General features: G+C 39.0%; 1 protein-coding gene across 1 annotated transcript in view; it reads right to left on the bottom strand.

The window, feature by feature from the left end:
* mtmr10 (myotubularin related protein 10) overlaps window positions 1–21,038 on the bottom strand; it is a 63,312-nt gene that overhangs the window by 13,585 nt on the left and 28,689 nt on the right. Inside the window, 6 exon segments of the mRNA XM_036584408.1 lie at window positions 351–481; window positions 2,096–2,184; window positions 2,487–2,574; window positions 3,635–3,782; window positions 5,007–5,100; window positions 17,098–17,240. Of these exon segments, the coding sequence (XP_036440301.1) occupies window positions 351–481; window positions 2,096–2,184; window positions 2,487–2,574; window positions 3,635–3,782; window positions 5,007–5,100; window positions 17,098–17,240 (693 nt within the window).

Below are 21,038 nucleotides of genomic sequence, written 5' to 3'. Positions count from 1 at the left end.
CAAAAAAAAACAAAACAGATTGACTCGGGCAGTTGTGTTTTGAGTCAACAGGTTTTCTTTACAGAGTACAGGTAATTCATCAAAATTATTGTCTGTGGTGATCTACCATGAGCTACAAATGCAGCAAATAGAGATTAGGGTGAAAAAAGCAGGAGTATCCCTTTAACTGACTCATAAATAGCTGCCGAAGCAGGCAGACCAGTAAACTGTGCAGTGCAGAGGCAATCAAAGACAAGCATTTAGTGGTGTAGGACAAAAGACTAGAGATTTAAATCTCCAATGGATCTAAATCAGTCTGTTTTGAAAAGCAAAACAGGCTGTGAGTGAAAGCAGGGCGTGACCCGACTAACCAATCACACAGATCTGCCGCAGCTTCACCAGCGCAGTCTGGATCTCCTGGATGTTTGGCAGACTCTTGTCCAAGTCTGTCTTCAGGACGTCGCTGCGCAGCGGGTGGCTTTTGATTATTGCACTGCAAATCCTGTCAAAATACAAATATTTTTTTTTACATTAGACATATTTTTATTTTTTTATTGATAAAATTCTAACCATGCCTTGTTGGCGATGCTTTGTGTTTTCTTGTTTTTGCTGTAACCGCTTTGTTTGGGCCCCAAACAGAAAATGGGACAGTGCGTATCTCGGAGAAGCTTTGGCAATTCCGCTTGGTTTGTTGTGCCAGAAGATCAAGTGATTGAGCTGACAGGCTCTTCGCAAGATTCAAAATAAATTGAAAACAGACATTCGCCATGAAAAAGCAGAGGAGGATGAATTCCGACTTCCTGCTTTCCCACGGCCTATTATCCAAAATCTGCTTTATTTATGACATTTAGTACATTCATTCCAGGGAACGTGTGGACTATGAGGACAGACGACAACTCATCATTTTTCAGTTCTCTCGTCCGCCTGCTCCCTTCTTGTTCTTCACTCCTCTCTCCTCTCTATAGCCTGACACTCTATAGACCGACACAGCAATCAACTGGCATTAAACTTAGTACAATTCCCGGTGGGCACATGAGTGAAGAGGCCACAGGTTACTGGGAATGCTTCTTCCATTTTCCTCTATTTAGCAGTTTATTTTCATCTTTTTCTTTGTCTTCTTTAGTCAGACTCTCACTTTGCTCTTCAACTCCACCACCAAGTCTTTAAGCAGCACTTTCTTTTTTTAAATCACATTTCCACAATGACAGCATTTTACAAGTATGTTTCGCAAGCAAGTTTGATCACTAGAGGAACTACATAAGTGAAAGTAAAAGTATTCTATCTGTATTTATACTTGAGTAAAAGTACAAAAGTACTGTAATGTATTTAGTAATCAAAAGTAAAAGTACTGAGTTACACACACACATTTTCTAAGCCACTTATCTTCCTGGGTCGCAGGGGGTGCGGGAGTCTATCCTAGCGCTCAAAGAGCAAAAGGCAGGAAACACCCTGAACAGATCGCCAGTCAATCACAGGACAGACACACAAACATACACATTCACACCTAGGGGCAATTTAGCATCTCCAGTTTGCCTGACTACACGTCTTTGAACTGTAGGAGGAAACCCACACAGACACAGGGAGAACATGCAAACTCCACACATAAAGAACCCTGGTTGCCCGGCTGGGGAATCAAACCCAGGCCCTTCTTACTGTGAGGCGACAGCGCTGCAACGAACAGCTAACTCAGGTCTGCAGCCACTTGGGTCTTCTTAACAGAAATGGTTCATCAAAATAATACTATAATTGTAGTAACTCATAGTAATGTTACTTTCAATAGTTTTGTACTTTTACTCAAGCTGAAAAATGCTCAAGCGCAGAAGTTAAAACATTAAAATTAAACAAAAGAATATTTTATTTATTTTTTCACCTAAAGATCTTAAGTGCACAACGCTGCTTTCTTTTTGCATAATGTAGGGCAAAACCCAGGGCGTCTTGTGAGAAAAGTGTCCATTTGTGGCAAGGATAAATAAGGATCAAGGCAAATATGGATGTGTGTGTCCCGGTAAAACAGCTACAAGTCTGAATGATGCGAAACCCGAATATTACATGTATGCCAGTACTGTACCGGGATTTGACTGTGAAAACAATACATCTCCTCATTCTCCTTCCATACCTTTGATCTAGCTTCCTCTGCTGCTGCGGCTCAGTGATGCTAGACATGCGAACCAGGGCGCTCCCATTGGAGTGATTCCAGCACCACAACTACATACACACACAAAAACAAACAGTTTTTAAAAGCCAAATATTTCTATTTACACAAAGCTAAAAACCTTGCAACAGTGTATTTGTCTTATGCTTGTATAGCCTATACCTCATTTTAACTGCACACACTGACAACATGCTCCCCAACTGAGCTTCTACAACAGCAGCAGTGAGACACTTTCTCTCACTCTTTTACCATGACATTAACTGACAAGCACTTTATAGGCAAGCATAACAGCAGAAGCAGAGTCAGTAAAGCTGATTTATATGACTGTCAGAGGCTGGCAGCGTGGCGAACTCACTGGGATGCGCTGAGAGTTAAAGTAACAGGCGTACTGCTTCAAGTCCTGATCCGCCAGAGAAGAGGGAACCACAAAGAACTCTGGGAGACTGAGGACAAAACAGAAGTCTGTATAAACGGTCATTCAAGTTGACAAATTCACAATGATTTGAAATCAAATCGTTTCTTCAGGAAATGATTCATCATAAAATCTTACGAAATGTAATCCTGATTTAATTCAATATCAAATTGTGTAATTTTGAATTTGAAATATTCAAATTGTGTAATTTTGAATTATGTTTAAAAATGCACTGAACAATAAACCAAGCTATTTCGAGGGATTTTAATATTTTGAACAGATCCTGAGAACTTGATTTCAGCCATTAAATGACTGCATAATATAATAATACTGAATGTTGTTCCAATCAATTATGATCAGTGTTAACATAAAAAATCAAGGCTGGTGAAACACACTTAAAAAGATGGTTCTTCAAGGGTTCTTTAGTAATGAAAATGGTTCTATACAGAACCATGAACACTTAAAGAACACTCTGCATGATTAAAGGGTTCTTTACACTGTGAAACAGTTCTTCAGATTGATGGAGAACCAAAAAGGGTTCTGCTATTGTTACGATGTCAGGCTTGTTACAACAGACGAAGCTTTTTTGGTGCTATATAGAACCCTTTACAAAAAGGTTCAATATAGAACCATCTACAGCACATTCTCCATCAATCTGAAGAACGTTTCACAGTGCAAAGAACCCTTTAATCATGCTAAGGGTTCTTTAAGTGTTCATGGTCTTATATAGAACCATTTTATTTACTAAAGAACCCTTGAGGAACCATCATTTTTAAAAGTGTATGCTAAAATCGATGAATCACAATGCACTGATGCATTTAAAACACCAAAGAAGATTAACCACCAACTTCTAATCACAACCCGTGAATCACACATGGAGCCACTACATAAACTTGTAACAAGGACGTTGCGTAAGACTGCGCTGTTGTTTTGATTGAATGAAGATTAATATGGCAAATGAGCTAGACTAATCCTATTCTCCAGCTTCTGGTAATCCGCAGAGCTGTTTAGAAAACAGCATGTGGAACAAACTGTGCGTGCGCACACACACCACACACGCCATACACACACACACACGCACACGCACACACCTGGGAGAGACCAGATAGTCCTCGTTGATGGAGCACACCCTCCACTCTGAGGCTCCAGTGCGTTTGATCTCTCTGTCCCAGTCAGACGAGCAGTCAAACAGGGGAGTCTGCAACCCCCCACCCGGGTCCACGCCGTTCACCCTCTCACCTGTACACATTCATACATTTATACACATTTGTATGATAATTTATCCTTGTCAAATTTTATTGTCTTTTCATTTCACTCATTTGTTCACATTTGTTTGTGTTTGCATCTCAACCTACTACCGTTTACATCTTCTCAATGAATCCATCATATAAATGCAAACGCTCCTCACTTTTTTTAAAGAAAGAGTTTGATGCAGTGCATAAACTTTATTAAAACGTTTTGACAGTTCTCCTTCTCTAGTCTATACAATCCATATATGGACACTAAGCTATAAAAGCAGTTTTCTGATCTCATGAAAAAAATGCATTTGCATACATCTGCCTATCCAGCCTACATTAGTTCCGCCCATTCACACTGAAGTTATAAAGAGTGTTACAAACTGGACTGCACAATACAGGGCAGCCAATCAGAACAGAGGTCATTTACATATATGAATCTTAAAGGCATAGAGAGCTGCAAAAACCAATACGAGCATTAAAAACGGATGGAAAAAGTGGATGGAAAAAATTTAAAGTCCAAGAAAAATGCAGGATTTGGGGACTTTAATCTTCCTGTAAAGCTGTTAACTTGTTTTAAAAAGGCAATATATAAATATATGTTAATATTTTTAGTTGTTTACTGTGGTGGGTCAAATGAGAATCATTTTGGAGCTCTGTTAGCTTTTAAAAACTGTCTCACTATTCTGCATCCTGTAACAAATCTATCCTGAAACAGCACTCAGTCACACAGATGTTTGATGTGTAGTTCTGCCTGTGAAGTAGTTCAGTGTTTCTGGAGTAGTAGAGAGTTTAGAGTGAGTAGTTTCAGCATTTTAATTCTTCAATTTAAAGATCAGAAGCCCTACATTCTACATTTTCTAACATTTTATGTGATTTTATTTATCAATAACATGACCATTTTCCAACCTCTCTATAGCCCTTAGATATGTATGCAGGTTCTTTATGTATTGTGATGTATAAAAATTACTTCTGCTCTGACTGGCTGTCCTGCATTGTGCCTCATTCAAAAAGCAGTCTGGACTATAGCACTTCTTAATTGTATCATCAATGGGCAGGGCTAAACTGCTGTAGGGTGAAAAGGAGAGTACATGCAAATGTGTTGTTTTCATGGCATCACAAAAACCATAAACTCAAAACGGGCAGCTTCATATAACCGAAGCTTGCTAGTGGGAAACCATTAAGGTCACAAAACCGTGTGAGGAGTGTGTTTGTGTGAGCGTGTTACCTGAGGAGCTGTAGAAGCGAGTGCCAACGTACTCAAATCCAAACAGCAGTTGGGTGTCGGCTGGGTGGGAGTAATGGGCGATGGCGAGGCAGACCTAAAACACAGAAAAAGTCACATGATCTCAGACGGAAGAAGCAGGGTGTCTATAGCAAAACTCACTCAGACTGACCAAAATGAGCCCCTACCCCCTCATTCACACTGCGCTATATAGGGGAGAATGATTAAGTTCTCTAAATGGAGGTAAAAATGCATGAAACAATACATTTGCTGATTTTCTCACAACAGGCCTGATCAGTATTCACCAGTCACACAAACCAACATGAGCTGCTTGAGCAAGGCCGATTACGTGTAGCTGCAAACACAGGCGTAATGGCCGGCACACATTTATCTGATGTAGTGATCTACAATATTCAGTAGAAATTACGAGTGGAATTTATGTAGTGTCTTCAAAATTATTCTGGAATTCAATTCTACAATTTGGACACTAAGAGAAAAATAGCTGACACACTCAATAGTGCCCTAAAAAAAGTCTTTTTTAAGAATTAGGGGTATAAATCTCTGATCTATCAAGGATTTAATTTGATAACAATTCTTTAGAAAACTATTAAGTGCACTGCAACTTTCTCAACAAGTAGAATCAGGCTGATCAACAAAGCAGACAGCTAACAGGCTAGAAGCCCTCTGTGCAGGATGTGTCTTCCAAGGAAGTGAGTGAATTATCTACTACTGTCATCCTATCTTCATCTGTACAATGTTGACACTGCATTTAAGAGACCAAAACATCAAGCCGGACCTTCTTTTTGAGACTGTGCATGTCACATTAAGATGTAAAGGTGTGTGACATGGTCCGAAAAACCCCTGACCCCCACGCCTCTCACCTTTAAATTATTATTTCAAGTTTTACAAGGCGACTCGCAGCAGTGCACACACTTCATATTTCAGCCTGACTTAGGCTTCGTTCACACAGGAGGTAAAAGTGGCCCAAATCCGATCTTTTTCTTCATATCTGACACAGATGTGTGTTTGTGTGTCAGTGTGAACAGAAAAAAAAACACACTGAATCTGTCATTTTCAATTCTGATTTGAGATGCTTTCATATATGGTACTGAAATCCGATACGTATCCGATATGTGGCAATGCGACTCACTCTGAACAGCCAGATCGGAATTCATGCAACTTTTACATCAATCTAACTTCATGTTCATCATAATTTAGCAGTGCTGAGACATCATAAACTTTTGGGGTTATGTTTCTGTGCAAAAAATTAGAAGAGACTGATCCAAAACCCTCCATGTTCGTAGAGACTTCGAAAGAAATGGCAGAACGCGGCCGTAGGAGAACAAGGCTGTAGGGTTAAAAGAACATTTAAAAGTCTGAAAGTTCAAAGAATCCGAGGACACGAACGAAAGAAGTGACCGCGCCCTTTTTACAGCGAGCTCGAACACATTCTGGGTCATGAGCCCAGCTGTCAGTCAGTGAAGCTTCATGAAGGCTCCTGTGATGCTGGCGAAGATGAAGCTGAACCCTCTGGGAGCGACTGGAGTTGGCACACATGATTGTTTACCTCTGGATGAGCCACGCGACGCAACGTAAAGCTCTGTTCTTTTGCGGATGAGGGTCAGTTTAGGAGCTGATCTGTTCAGACTGATGTCGCACACAGATCACATTTAATAGATAATGTGAACAGCCAAACAAAAAAAATTAGACTGAAGTGAGAAAATCAGATTTGGGCCACTTTTACCTGCTGTATGAACAAAGCCTTAGTAATGCTACTTCTTTCACTTTTAACCAAAAAACCTACATAGTGCAGCTTTAATCTATGGTTCATAGATACAAATAAACACCACCAGCATTAGTGTAAAAAGTATGGAGCCAAAACTACACTTCAAGTAAAAAAAGTGTACTTCCACATTTAAAAACACTCAGTATATGAAAGAAAAGAAGTGTATGCTACTAAACAAATTAGCACAGTTGAAAGCAGCTTCATTTTACAATATGAATTTGGCTGGATGTTTTAATAAAATCAACAAATTCAAATGCAGAAAAAGACAAATTGAAGGTCTCTGACATTTGTAATGAGTACTTTAAAAGTCTAAATGAAAATGTAAGGAGTAAATAGTATGTTTTTTCTCCTGAAAATGTAACTGAGTAAAAGTACAAGTGTTCATTTCATTTCAATACAGAACAAATCATCCAAAAGGTGCCATAACAATGTATGGTTACTTGTATTTTACACCCCTGAACAATGGAGGAGTGAATAAGAATGAAGAGCAGAGACAGAAGAGTTTTACAGTAAGTTGCTCTGGCAGCAGTGGTGAATGTAAGAGCATTGAGACATGTTCTGTAATGAGTCGCTGACAGAAACATGGCAGCTGAAAAAGGAACAGCTATAATAACACATTTATTTATACTGCACCGTTTGGGTTTTTTTAAACCATGCATACTGGTTTCCTCTTGAAGTATAATCTGCCTGTCTGGGGGTTGAACACAACACAGCACAGTATACTGTTTCTTAATTGTTGATGTGACATTAGCCCTTGCGATGTTGATACTGCATAAGTCTAAAATACAACGTGTGTTTTTTTTACTGTGTGGTGTGCAATCTGACCAATAAGTTCAGGAAGATATTAATAATAAAATAAAATAATGCAAACAATGGTCAAAAGAATGCTGACCAATCTTAAACCACACCACATCAATTCATTTTTAATATGGCTGTCAAACCTGACATGTTAACACAATAAATGATTCATTTACCTAGTTTGACCAACCAAACCATCTGTAGCTGTCCAGGCTGAAGCCCAGCTGCAGCACACTGTATGTTACTAAACCAGATTCGGCTATTGTGGCCCTCATATTCAAATATCGCTTTAAAATGGCTTTTAAATGTTTTTTTTTGATGCGCTAGTTAACTAGATAAGCTTTGCGTAAACAGGTTTCCAGGACGACTGGTTTCCATATGAAAACTAACTACTTTTTACGAAACAAGTTGTAACCTAATTATCCAGCTGTATGTAGTTAGCTGCCTAACGTATGTGAGGCTGTGACAGGACGAGCTGCAGAATGTTCAATAGTTATCAACTTTAGTGACATTTGTAAAGGGATCATTACAAATTACTGGTGATTTGCATTCTGACATGTCCTCAGTTTGCACTGTAAGTAGTTTGGTTTGTTTGAACACCGGCATGGAGGTTAAGCTACAGTTTATTTTTTGCTTTGCTGTTTCAGAGTCAACACCAGCATGTTTTCTTTTCCAGTGGTCGAAAGTAACATTGCGCTAGGCCCGACGTGAACGTCAACTATCCAAAAAACAAACATCTGCAAAACCGCAACTTCACAGGAACAGGCAAAAACGTTCCTCACTTTTAATGTAAGGTAATGTAATGAGATTTTATTCTAAGCTCTTTTGGAGCATTTCTATTGGTCCATTCATTGTGAAATGTTTACACAATGTAAACGGCAGCTGCAGAGCTCAAACGACGTAGAAAAATAAGAATGGAATAGAATGAAGACGAGAGACGTTTTTCTTCGGACAGCAACAATATGTATGCAACTTCGTTATTCTTTATTTTAAGAAAATACTCTCAGACTCCATAACTTTCAGCCATAATCTGCTCACAGAGCTACGACACTATAAGTGAAATGCTGCCCACTTCAGGTTCATTTGGACGTCACTTTGATAACTTTTAATTGTCTATATTATCGATAATGTCAAACAGAACTGGAATACTAGTAATGTGTCAATATCGTGCAGCTCTAAAGCAGACAGCAGGCTTTCATATAGCTGGATGGCAGTTCTGTTCTGTAATGGAAAAGAAAGTAAACTCTGTACAGAGGATCTATTGCTCTGGGGACAAAGTGGCTGAGAATGGCGTGTGCGGAGTTTGGTGTTGGTGGCAATGGTACAAAATCACACAATACAGTCATTCAGTGCAGGACGGAGGCGAAGAGGAACCGTGTGCGCACGTGTATGTGTGTGTGGGTCCATGTCTGTCTGCTGTGCAGCTCTATAATTTTCTTCAGTATAATACACTATTACAGTTTGGCTTCGTTCCATCTGTCACAAAGGAAAACATGGAGCTCCCCGTTTTAGCTGCATGCAGTAATTACGTTCGGCCCCCTTCACCAGACACTGGAGGCACGATTAAATCCTACACCCTCATTCCACTCCAGCACAAAGAACACACACATACTCCATAAAAAGGCTAACAGACTAAAAACGTGACCGCCTACAGAGGTATTCATATCTAGGTGTTCTGTGAAGTCAAACATGAGCATCTGAAGTTTAGTTCAAGTCCTAGTAGCTCAACAAGCGAATACTGTTTATACACATGATCTACTGAGTCCGTTAAATGTCACTTACGCAATATGTACCAAATAATAGCACTGCCATTACTACCCACTTCAAATGCTACACATGTACATTGGAATATATTAAAAAAAACTGGTGAACCAATAATGTGACATGGTTAAAAAACTCACCTGTGTTATTTTAACAAAAAATACCTTTGTTGAAATACATGAATACTTTGATTCATCAAAACGCCCACAGAAACTAACCTGGAGCTCTGATTGGTCAGAATGTTCATAACACATGAGAAAAAACATTGTAATGGGTTAGAAAGTTCATCTGCATATCAGTACTGCAAATACCAAACATGACAATAACGTGTAACAAAAAAGAAACTGTGCAGCTTTAATTCCCCGCAACGCCACCCAATGCGTTCATTCATGACAGCACACATTCTCTGATTAGGCCTAGTTGCGCTCTCTATACAGATCAATACAGGTTAATCACGGATGTCTGATCTTGTTCACCAATGCTGACCTTAAAGCTTAAAGTTTTGTGTGTGAAATTCTCTCATTGGCTGTGTTTACATGCAAAGATGTTTGCCAATTCAATTGAATACATTCAGATTACAGATTAAGACTGAGGTGTTTATGCTCACTCTACTCAACAATCTGATGAAAAATCTCCGTTTACATGCTCACTACAAGTAATCCGATCCAAAAATACTAAGAGTAACACTTAGTGTAGACGTACCATGACAACCAGCATCACGTGAGTGAGATGAGCAGCAGTGAGCAAGGCTTGTGTTTTTAATTGCTTTAAAATGATGTCGGACTCGGGAAAACGTCCTTCACAGCTGCTTATTAAAGAAGGCCGAGAGGAAGACGTCGTGTTCTGAGACACATAAGCTGGACGTCCGTCCCACCGCCGTCTTTTAAAGATCAGAGCTTAAACTTCGTCTCCTCTGCAGACCAGTTTCTGCTCCGCCATGTTGAACGCTATAAACTTTCACCATGATGCGACGCACATGCAGAATGTACTGAAACTTTCCAATTGGGAATGATTATTACATGATTATTATTCTTCTATTTGAGTGATTATTTACAGGATTACCCACCTCGATTAATCGGATAGAAAATTTCCATCCGAATGGCCTTAAGCAGCCCAGTTTATTTCGGCTGGACATATTCTAGTCCAATTAAGCTGTTTTTTTAAGCATTTTTACATTTTTACGTTTTAAGCATTTTTACGAGATTAGGGATTTACAGCTAACAGTGGCGGCAAAAAAATCCAACTGTTTTCTGCTATTTTATTTGTTTTAATGTTTGGAGCGTCATACTGGAGGTGACGCAAAATAATACAACTCCATACTGTGAAAACTTACTGACATGCCAAATTGTACAGGATTATTACAGCCTGGGGTTCGATGTTTCTATGGTTCTGAAATTGTTGAAATCTTTATTGATCTTTACCGATGCAAGAACTTGCCATCCATAAAAGTGACATGGCAGATTCTGATGGGACTAAAAATCTATGAGAAACACTGGTAATAATTATACAAGCTTGCTTCCCTGGGCAAAACTAATTCTGTCCCAACAGTACACTACTACTACTTTAGACTTTAGACTGGCTGCCTGTTTTGGTGTAAATTTTAATCCACCTGCTGAGTATCTGTGGTCTGGGTTTTATATAGTACAGTATTAGATGCTGAGTGTCACTTTTTTGTCGTCCGCCTGATGAGCAGCATGTACACTTTAGAGCCCTATGTGGAGCTTTGGGTGTGGTGTTTAAATATTTATGGCTTACAAATTCAAATATCAAATTTGACTGAAGTTCTTATCCTTAGATGCAAAACAATTTGCACTGAAATTAATGTAATTCTGTTTGCAAGACTGAACTAGCAAATGACCAAATCTGGTAGCTATTGTGTGATAACAGAAGTATACAGGGAAGGAAACTGTTCACAGTGAAAACTGGGAGAAAACTGAGCTTAAAACAGTCAAACTGTGTCAATCTGATTGAAATTCACCTCAGCGAGTGAGAAGTGAGAGCTGAAGTGCACCCTAATCGCTCCAATGTGTTGCGTGTACAGCACGCATTCTGACTACATCTGCGGCTGTGCTATACACACAGGCTGCCACTCTGCTTGCCCTTCACGTAGACTCTATAGATCAGCACTCTGTGCCCGAGGCTTCAGAGGAGCTGAGGAACGGAACCGTAGGACAAATGCGTCTGTGTTTGCTGAGCGATCAGAAAGTGAGCGCCCTTCTCAATGGCCCTTTGTTCTTCTTGTTTTCATGCTGTTCTCCCTCCTCCTCTCTTCACACGTTTCTCAGGAGCTGGCAGACTCGTGTCTCGAAATCTGTCAGTCCAACTCTGCCAGATTTCTTTTACCGGCTTTTTTTTTTTTATTTCCTGTTTCTACGCCTTTCCGTCCTTTTCTCTTCTCTTCTCTTCATTTCCCTTCACTGGCTTAGTGTTGGCTGGGGACTGCCACGCTTGCTCAGTTAAAAAAATAGAAAAAATTTGCGCCTTCATTTTTGCCCTTTTTTTTGGCATAATTTGAAAATACCAGCTGTCATTTAAACAGTGCTAAAATTTTATGATTGAAATGGAACAGAAATCTTGATACATAAACTTCCATTATGAATTAAAAATGTTTTCCCTTCTGCCGTAAAGTTACTATTTTGGAGATGAAGAGGTTTTGTTATAATATTATACATTATATTTAAAAAGTTTATAAATATTTAAAACATTTACGCTACTGTGAAAAGTCAGAGGCCACCTTTCATTTATTTAATTCCCAGACAAAATGACCATTAAATAGAGAGAGACGTATGAGATATTTCTAAAGTGATTAGATACACTATCAAAATTATTGGGACACCCCTCCTAATTTTTGAGTTCAGGTGTTTCAGCCACATCCATTGCTAAGAGGTGGATAAAATTAAGCACACAGCCTTGCAGTCTCAATAGACAAACACTGGCAGCAGAGGGTCCTACTAATGAGCTCAGTGACTAAACATGGCACTGTCATAGGATGCCACCTCTGCCACAAGTCAGTCTGTGAAATTTCTGTCCTGCTAGGTCTGCTTCAGTCAACTGTAAGTGGTATAATTGTAAAATGGAAACGTGTGGAGTGACTAATCATCCTTCTCTATCTGGCAGTCTGAAGGACGAGTCTGGCTCTGGCGAATGCCAGGAGAACGTTACCTGCCTGACTGCACTGTGCCACCTGTAAAGTTTGGTGGAGGAGGGATTATGATATGGGGTTGTTTTTCAGGGTTTGGACCCCTTAGTTCCAGTAAAATCTTAATGCTCCAGGAAATCTTAATGCTTCAGCACCAAGACATTTTGGACAACTGTACGCTTCCAACTTTGTGGGAACAGTTTGGGACCCTTTTCTGTTCCAGCATGACTGAGCCCCAGTGCACAAAGCAAGGTCCATGAAGGCCTGGCTGGGTGAGTTTGGTGTGGAAGAACTTGACTGGCCCTGACCTCAACCCCATCAAACACCTTAGGGACGAACTAGAACGGAGATTGTGAGCCGGGCCCTCTCGTCCAACATCAGTGTCTGACCTCACAAATGCTCTTCTGGATGAATGGGCAAAAATTGCTACAGACACACAGTGGACACACAAACTGATTTCGTTTTCAGTTATTGAGGCTTCTGTGTAATTTTCTTTATGTTTTCTGCTTTTTTCCTGATGCTGAACAATGATGAACTTGCACTTAATGACTGTTTTGACTAGTGGCCTCTGACATGCACAGAAATGTACATAGCTTGTTATTTTTCAGTTGAGTCAGTTTTCATTTTTTGGCATGTTTTAAAACCCCTGATGACTCATCAGTTAAGACCGTCACCTTAGTTGGTAGAATACTTAAGTACTAATACGAGGGACACTGGCTTACCCCACACATACAGCATGTGAGCCACCGCTGCCTTGCTTCCTTTTCCCACTGCTAAGGGAAACACATCTTTTTTTTCCACTTCGGGAACACGTAAACAACCGTCTAACCCTATGTTCGAAAAAACTAGCACCTCCTGTCCTCCCTGATGACTAACAACCATTCCTCACATACTGTGGAACGCTTTCATCCCTGCCCTGACTCATACTGAACGAATGAGCCAATCAAAACTGCTGCGCTGAAGGAGTGACGAATAGGAGTTTGTTACTCGCTTCTTTCAGCCAATGAGTCAGACAGTACAGTTCATTTTACACAACGTTCCACGTCTCCAGGCAACAGCAGCTGTTGTGAGGCAACAGGATGGGTCTGTAGGGTCTGCGTGAGTCAGAGAGTGCAGGTCTACCCCGTGTGAATATGTCTTTCAGCAAAAACTCAACTGGAAGACAGATATAACACAGCCGAGACACATTCCTCAACAGAGCATAGCGGACCATCTAGAACAGAAAGCTTTAAAACGTTCTAGTGGAAATATGTGGCCAAATATTTCACAGCGGACGGAACCTTCTCCATTTAAGGATGAAAGGATGAGAGAAAGAACTGCCCATTATTTTGTGTGACTATGTCATGAAGACTGGACCAACAGAAATGATCCATAATTACTTGAAATAAAAACATTTTTTATATTAAATGGTCAATATCCTACACTTTTTTTATGTTTTTGTAATTTATTATACAGTCCAGGCTGAACCACTCACTAAACTTCAGTGTGAATGGGAGAAGCGAACTTGCTATAGGTTGAATAGGTGGATATGAAAAGGTGTGGGTTTTGTGACATCACAAAAGCAATTCATTTAAAACAGGCTGTTTTTGCAGCTTAATTTCCATAAAAGCACCACACTGACTAGGAAATGAATTGTATGGTTTGCAACTTTAGCCATGTTTACATACTACATCAAACACTTTTATTTCAAAAAAAGGGCCACAGTATGGGCCCTTTAACATACATTAAACTTAAGTATTTGTATTTGGCTCCCACTATAAAGTTACCCTTCTTAGAAGATACAGCATTTAGTTAAAACGGCAACAAATTATCACCTAAAATATATTCATATCAGCAAAATCAGCAAGGTTTAATTCGTAGAGAAACTTGAGTTGCACTGATGCTCTTCAGAGCCAACAGAACGGCTCATGATTTGGTCTTTTTTCAATTAAAGCAAGGGAACGTTTGTGTCCCAGCCAGCTGGGTGGAGCAGGGAAAAATTGGTCCCACACTGGCTCTTCCTCCTAGACAGACAGTGCTAATTCCAGCTCCACTACAGGCTCACTGTGGGCCAGATGGAGGAACAGGATGAAAGGAAGGGTGCCCGGGTGAGCAGACTAACTATAATCCACTCCAACTTACAGAGAAGAGGGGAAAACACAAAGTTGTCCTTTCGCAGCACTGCTGCAAAGCCCAGCGCACAAGTTCAAATGAAGGTTACTGCACTATTCTGTCTGTGTAGCTGGGCCACGATGAAAGAAATCCTCGCAGCATAAATATTTGCAGTTGACAAATCTGCTGCGAACTGAAACAAATTAATTCAGAAACATTTCAGTCCAAAAAGTAGAAACTAAAAGCAGACAGGAAAGCTTGACAAGTTTTTTTTTGTTTTTGGCCTGACTAACAGAAGCACCATAAAACACAGTGAGTAAATACATCAGCTGAGCTCTGAATCCTCTTACAGGCTAATCCCCAACTCGGAAGAATCATGCGGCGTGTGTACGCACGTGCGTTAGGTCCAAAAAGTAGCATGTGTACAAATATCTACACACTAACAAATACAGAACTGTTCTGTCATCTGTCAGTTTCTTTAGCATTATCATACACTATATATATATATATATATATATTATATATATCTATATATATATATATATATATATAACAGTCATTTGCTTGTCACATTAATGAGCTATATATAACAAAAAAAGTTATTTATGTGGGCAGTAATAAGTACAAATAACATTAATACAGTAAGTTGTGATTTGGTATATGTCAGTATGCTGATTTAACCATTTCCAAAATATTATTATTCAGTGCTTGTTCTGGCTAATCAATATTTCATAATATTAAATGCAAACAGGCTGAGTGCAACAAGGAAAAACCTGGAACCACATTTTGTTCTTCTAACTACTTTTTACTGCATTTATGTTTATTTTTTCCAAATAAAACCATTTTAGATCCTTAAGTAAACCTACTTTTGAAAAATCAACAGTGGCTTATTATTTTGGGATCTATGTCAACATTTGCTCCTACATGTTGAGTCACATCTGAATTTCTACAACGCTGAAGTTGGCTCTTTATTTGGCAGCTTTTTGCTCAAATTTTCCATTCCACCTTAAATGTACAGGTGCTTGAATGTAACTGCTGCACCATTTAAAGTGGAATAAGAAATGTGAATTACAGCCGATCTTAGCTTTACAGAATTTCTCAAGTCACTTGTCTCAAACGTGTGTACTGCACATTCTGGCCTCCGACCATGAGACACGGCTGGAATTTGGAAAATATCACAGTCATGCAAGCTTTAGTACCAGCTGGTCCAAGGCTTGTAGCGCAGCTGATGCAGCTGACTGAGAGCTAAGGTACTGCCCACTATTACATGTAAACACATACAATGGAGTCCAGAAGTCTGAGACCACACACTGAAAATCTGAATTTCTTTCATTTAAGCCTGGAAACAAACAACATAAAATTGTTTTAGAATCTTGAAAAACTGAAAACCACCAAAAGTTATGATAAAATGAAGAACACTGCACTGTTTCTAGGTCACTGAAATTCACCTCCTTAAGGCCTTTGTACAAAAGGCCAGATTTGTTTGGTTTATTCCTTCCACTGAAACACATGTTCAGATGAATCTCAGGTGGACTTGATCTACTGATCAGAGGTTTTTGTACAAACTTATGGAATCCATGCCAGCTTGAGTGCACACTGTCATTACAGCAAAACGGAGACAAACCAAATATTCTGAATTTCATGTAAACATTCTACTTTACATTTCATTTTTTATGCTGATAATATAATTTTAATGAAAAAAAAAAAAAACATGGTTTCGCATGATGTGTAAGGGTAGACCACATACTATAAATTGCACACTCTCCAACAGCCTAAAACTCTTTCTAAAAGAAAAAAAAACATGGCTTCAAAGCACCTGTTCTTAAGCCCTGTCTAATTTTAAACCGAAGCAACGCGGCACAAGCGGCAAACCTGAACTGCTCCCCAACAGCATCAAGTAAACAAGGCAGAGATAGAAAGATTTCCAAATAAACGGTTCTTTGCATTGTGAAAGCGTTCGTCAGCTTGATGGAGAATGTGCTGTAGATGGTTCTATATAGCACCTGACTGAACAGGGTTTTATATCGCACCAAAAAGGGTTCTTCTGTTGTTACAATGTCAAGCTTTTACCCATAGAAAAACACTTTTTGGTGCGATACAGAACCCTTTTTAAAAAGGTGCTATACAGAACCATCTACAGCACATTCTCCATCAATCTGAAGAGCCCTTTCACAATGCAAAGAACCCTTTAATCAGGCAAATGTCTATACAGAACCATTTTCTTTACTAAAGAGTCCACCAAAGTGTGTGGTTACTGAAAAAATGATTCCTTCAGTATATGTACCTAGGTTTAGGACAAAACATAAGCCTTTTAATATAAGGAATGGTGGAAGTGTGTTGTAATGTTAGTGGTGAATGGCGAGACAAAAATAACCCAAAGGTTAGGAGGTTTATCTGGCTCAGTGTGCAGTGGCTACAGCCTAAATTCAACTGAAAATCAACTATTTTTATAGATATTTGGACACCGTGTCTGGCAGGATTTTACTTTGCCGGTCTTGCAGAGGTTTGAGTGTGTGTACCTTCTTAGCACTCTCAGGCCCGGCCTCATCAAAGCGGAAGCGGACGATGCGGAAGTCCTTGCAGTACAGTATCAATTCAGTGGGGTTGAACTTCAGCTTCTTATTGCAGCCCAGGATCTTCTGCTTACCCTTAGCATCATTCACTGCAAAGAGGAACACACAGACACAAGACACACATCAGCTATCTGTTTAAACTGGCAGTTACTGCAGAATAAAAACGGGAAGAAATATATATTAAACAGTATCTGTAAACCAAAAATAGAGGCTTTAATATCAAAGGGTTGGGCAGCATCAACAACATGGTTGAGGGGAAAAAAAGAAGTCAAGTCAACATGCAAGTATATTAAATGCGAAGTGGTCAGGGCTCATGCTACCTTTTCGTATCTCTTCCTTTTTCTTAGCCCTCAGTAGCCTTTACCACAAGTTCTGTTATTGTTATGAAACTCCTCTCATACTACACCCCATGACCATAATGGTCAACCAATGGAGGACTCCACAAATTCCTCAAAGTCACCTGCTCAAATTGTTCTTAGAAGGAATCCCCCTCATTCTCTTTCTCTCTCTTCCTCTGTGATAAACCGACCAGCCATTAAATGGACAATATATTATTCTTTTCTGTATTACTAGATTAATTACAGTTTTTTGGCCAAATTAAAGACTAACAATATACTACAAGTGCAACTTTTACTACGCTACACTTTCATTGTGTTCTTTCTATTATACAAAGATGACGCTGCAGCTCGTGTTATGTGCTGTCTCTGTTTGCTCACTGTGTCCACCTCAGTGCCAGTAACTATCTCAAAAATTACAAGATGAAAAACTATTACTATTCTTCAGGGTATATTCGGTTTGTCCATCTGAATTTACGTGACCAAATCGTAAGGCAAATTATTCAGTAACTGCATGAAATGAATGTAAATTTTTATTTTATTTATTTATTTATTTTGTAAAAGTCCCCTCAAATTAACAGAACGTGTGTTTTATGATCACACATATTGCTATATGCTTACAATTTACTGCTGAAAGCCAAAAATCTTAGACGCTCTTTGTATTATTTTATATAAATAATTTTTACAGATCACTGAAGAGACGCCGTCTGTTTATAGTTTATAGCCCAGATTTGTGGAAAAATGGGTCGACTTTCAGTAGAAAAAAAACAATTGTGAGTTCAGCTTCTTTTATTATAAGGGTTTAAAATTACCCATCTTATATGAGCACTGCTCTCATACAAAACTCACCTTTTGAATGTAGCTTATGAAATATGAAAGTTATAACAAAATATGATGAAGTGCGTTTTGGAACCACCGGTGGTCTCAAGGAGTTGAGGAGGTTAACAAGCATTGCTTTGATGTGGTGGCTGATATTGCAAGACTTTACAATATGCATGATGATGGCATCATCAAAACTTCTAATTGATGATAATAAAACACAAAATTAATTAAATCAGCAACATTTAGTGGCGCATAATGATGTAGTTGGTGGGGCATTGCCCAATTAAATTACCCCCAGATGCCAAGTTTATTTATTATTTATTAGTTTTTCAACACACCAACATATTCAGGGCAGGTGTGTTCCAGAACCAGAGTTGGGAATCGTTGCCATAAACGGTGTCTACACCACGTCTTAGCTGTGTCCTTATGGATATCGCACAGCTAAAAACATTAGTAGCCTCAATTTTGTCTGGACTTGTCTTTTGACCATTTTAATGTACACACAGTGTCAGACACCACTTTGGCAAGTCTATTTGGGATTACTTAACAATTTGAAATGGTTTGAGGTAAGTGTGTGATGAAGTAGGCATGCAGCTGGCGCAATGCTAATGAGTACCTATAAGCTTCCATTACTTGTTTGCTATATTAGCTTCCTAGCTCCACTGCAAAACTACAGAAGCAAAACTCCAGACACCAAAATATGCGTAAATGTATTATATTTCTAAAGAGTTTGCATAATTCTGTCATTGTAAACATTCATTCATAGAGGTCTGATGTGAAATTGTGCATTATAGAGAAACAATAACTTAATATTTTCATTTACAACAGTGGTGACAGCAGCCAAAGGTTTTCTTTGGGCACTGTTTTGCCTTACAGCGCCCTGCATGTACTTTTTTGCCAATAATTGATTTTAAAATAATATGCTTTTATGCCAATATGCTAAAACTATTATAAAACTAGGTCTCAGTCATTAGGCAACACATTTGAAACCACTTAACATAGTAAATTTCTCTCTTACAGCCTGGACTTCATCAAAATCAAGCCTAAAATATCACTTCCTCAGCATAATACTTAAACAGCGAACATTAAAACCCGAACTACAGCTAACAAAAACTGAATCTACTATGTTTTGGGGAGAGGCCACACTAGCGCTTCACTTTGATAAAGTGGAAGTTAGTCATATGAAGCTTCTGAAATATGAGCGCAGTTCAGTTTTTTGGTTTTAATACGTTATGAGAACAGCGTCCAACAGACTTTCACTCTGCACTGCTAACTGGCACTGAAAAGAACCTGCAGCGCTTTTGTCAACCCTCAGCCGCTCATAATGGACTTTTGTTGGAGGCACACAGACAGCACAGAAAGCCCCTCCCCAAATACACATACACACAGACTTGTTTTTGTACAGTGTCTGGACGCAGGGTCAAATTTGTCCCATATGTATGTCCCATGTCTCACAGGTGTTAAACATGTAAGGACCTATATGTAGTAATATGTTTCATATGTATCATATATACGTAAGTACCCACATACAGTATGTCCCATGTGTTTTCTTTTATAGATATATATATATATATGTAGCTGTTGTTGGAACAAAACCTCATCTCTTTTTTTGTTGTTTTTCAGTTTTTGACATAATTTGCATATCCTTTACATATTGTGTAAATTTCATGACGAATCAACCAAAAGAAACAGCCCAAAATTACTTGGAAAAAAGTCTGGTTCCATTGACTTACATTAAAAGCAAAGTAGGTTTTTTTCTTCTCCTGTAAAGTTATCATTTTGGAGATAGTTCTGTCAACAGCGATATACACACACACACACACAAATATACATGTATATATTGTTGTTGGAAAAACTCATCTGCTCATTTTTGTCGTTTTTCTTGTTCTTACATAATTTTAAAAAAATGTCTACTGCTGTTTACATTGTGACAAACTTTCATGACAAAAAGACCAATGAAAACCGTTTAAATGACTTACAAAATGTGTACAAAAGTGTTTTTTGATAGGGACATGTAGGTACCTATAAACAATAATAATTACACCTACAGAAGCACCTACATGTAATATGTTCAATATTTACCATATATATATGTACACACACACACACGCACACACATACATACACACATACATATATATATATATAAGCAATAATAATAAAAATAATAAGAAGAAGAACAAAATGTCCACATATGAATTAAATAGAAATAAGTATTTATATGTAAAAAGAGAGTTCTAAGCCTAAACTTGAACCTAAACCTAGTTTTACTCTTTACATTTTTAAACATTAAACATTTTCAGGAGCCTTTGGTCTTGCCTGAAAAAAAGGACATTTCTGTCCTAAAAGTAAATGAAAAACAAGCATGCGCACACACACACACACACACACACACACACACACACACACACACACACACACACACATTTGTGCACACATTCGCACACACGCTCTGCTTCATGCTCTATCAGTTCTACACAAGGCTTCGAGTCTTGGGGGGCTAAGTCAGCAAAGAGAGGAGGCAATGATCTAACACAAACAAGCTTAATCCCAGCCAGGCTTTGCAGCACTGGGCCACAGTCTGGGCCAATGATCTCATCTGCAGCTCAGCTAAAAACAGCCCAGCTAACAGGGGAGGGACGGTCAGCCACCCAAACAGGTTCTGCTGCTCCGCACAGTCAATACTGCAGCCTTTAGAGACAGCAGGACAAAAACAGAGCAGGATGGGTT

Source organism: Colossoma macropomum, unplaced genomic scaffold (genome assembly GCF_904425465.1).
Source record: "Colossoma macropomum unplaced genomic scaffold, Colossoma_macropomum, whole genome shotgun sequence".
In the NCBI taxonomy this organism is placed as follows: Eukaryota; Metazoa; Chordata; class Actinopteri; order Characiformes; family Serrasalmidae; genus Colossoma; species Colossoma macropomum.
The sequence above is the reverse complement of the archived record's forward strand: the minus strand, read 5'-3'. Positions and strand labels throughout refer to the sequence as shown.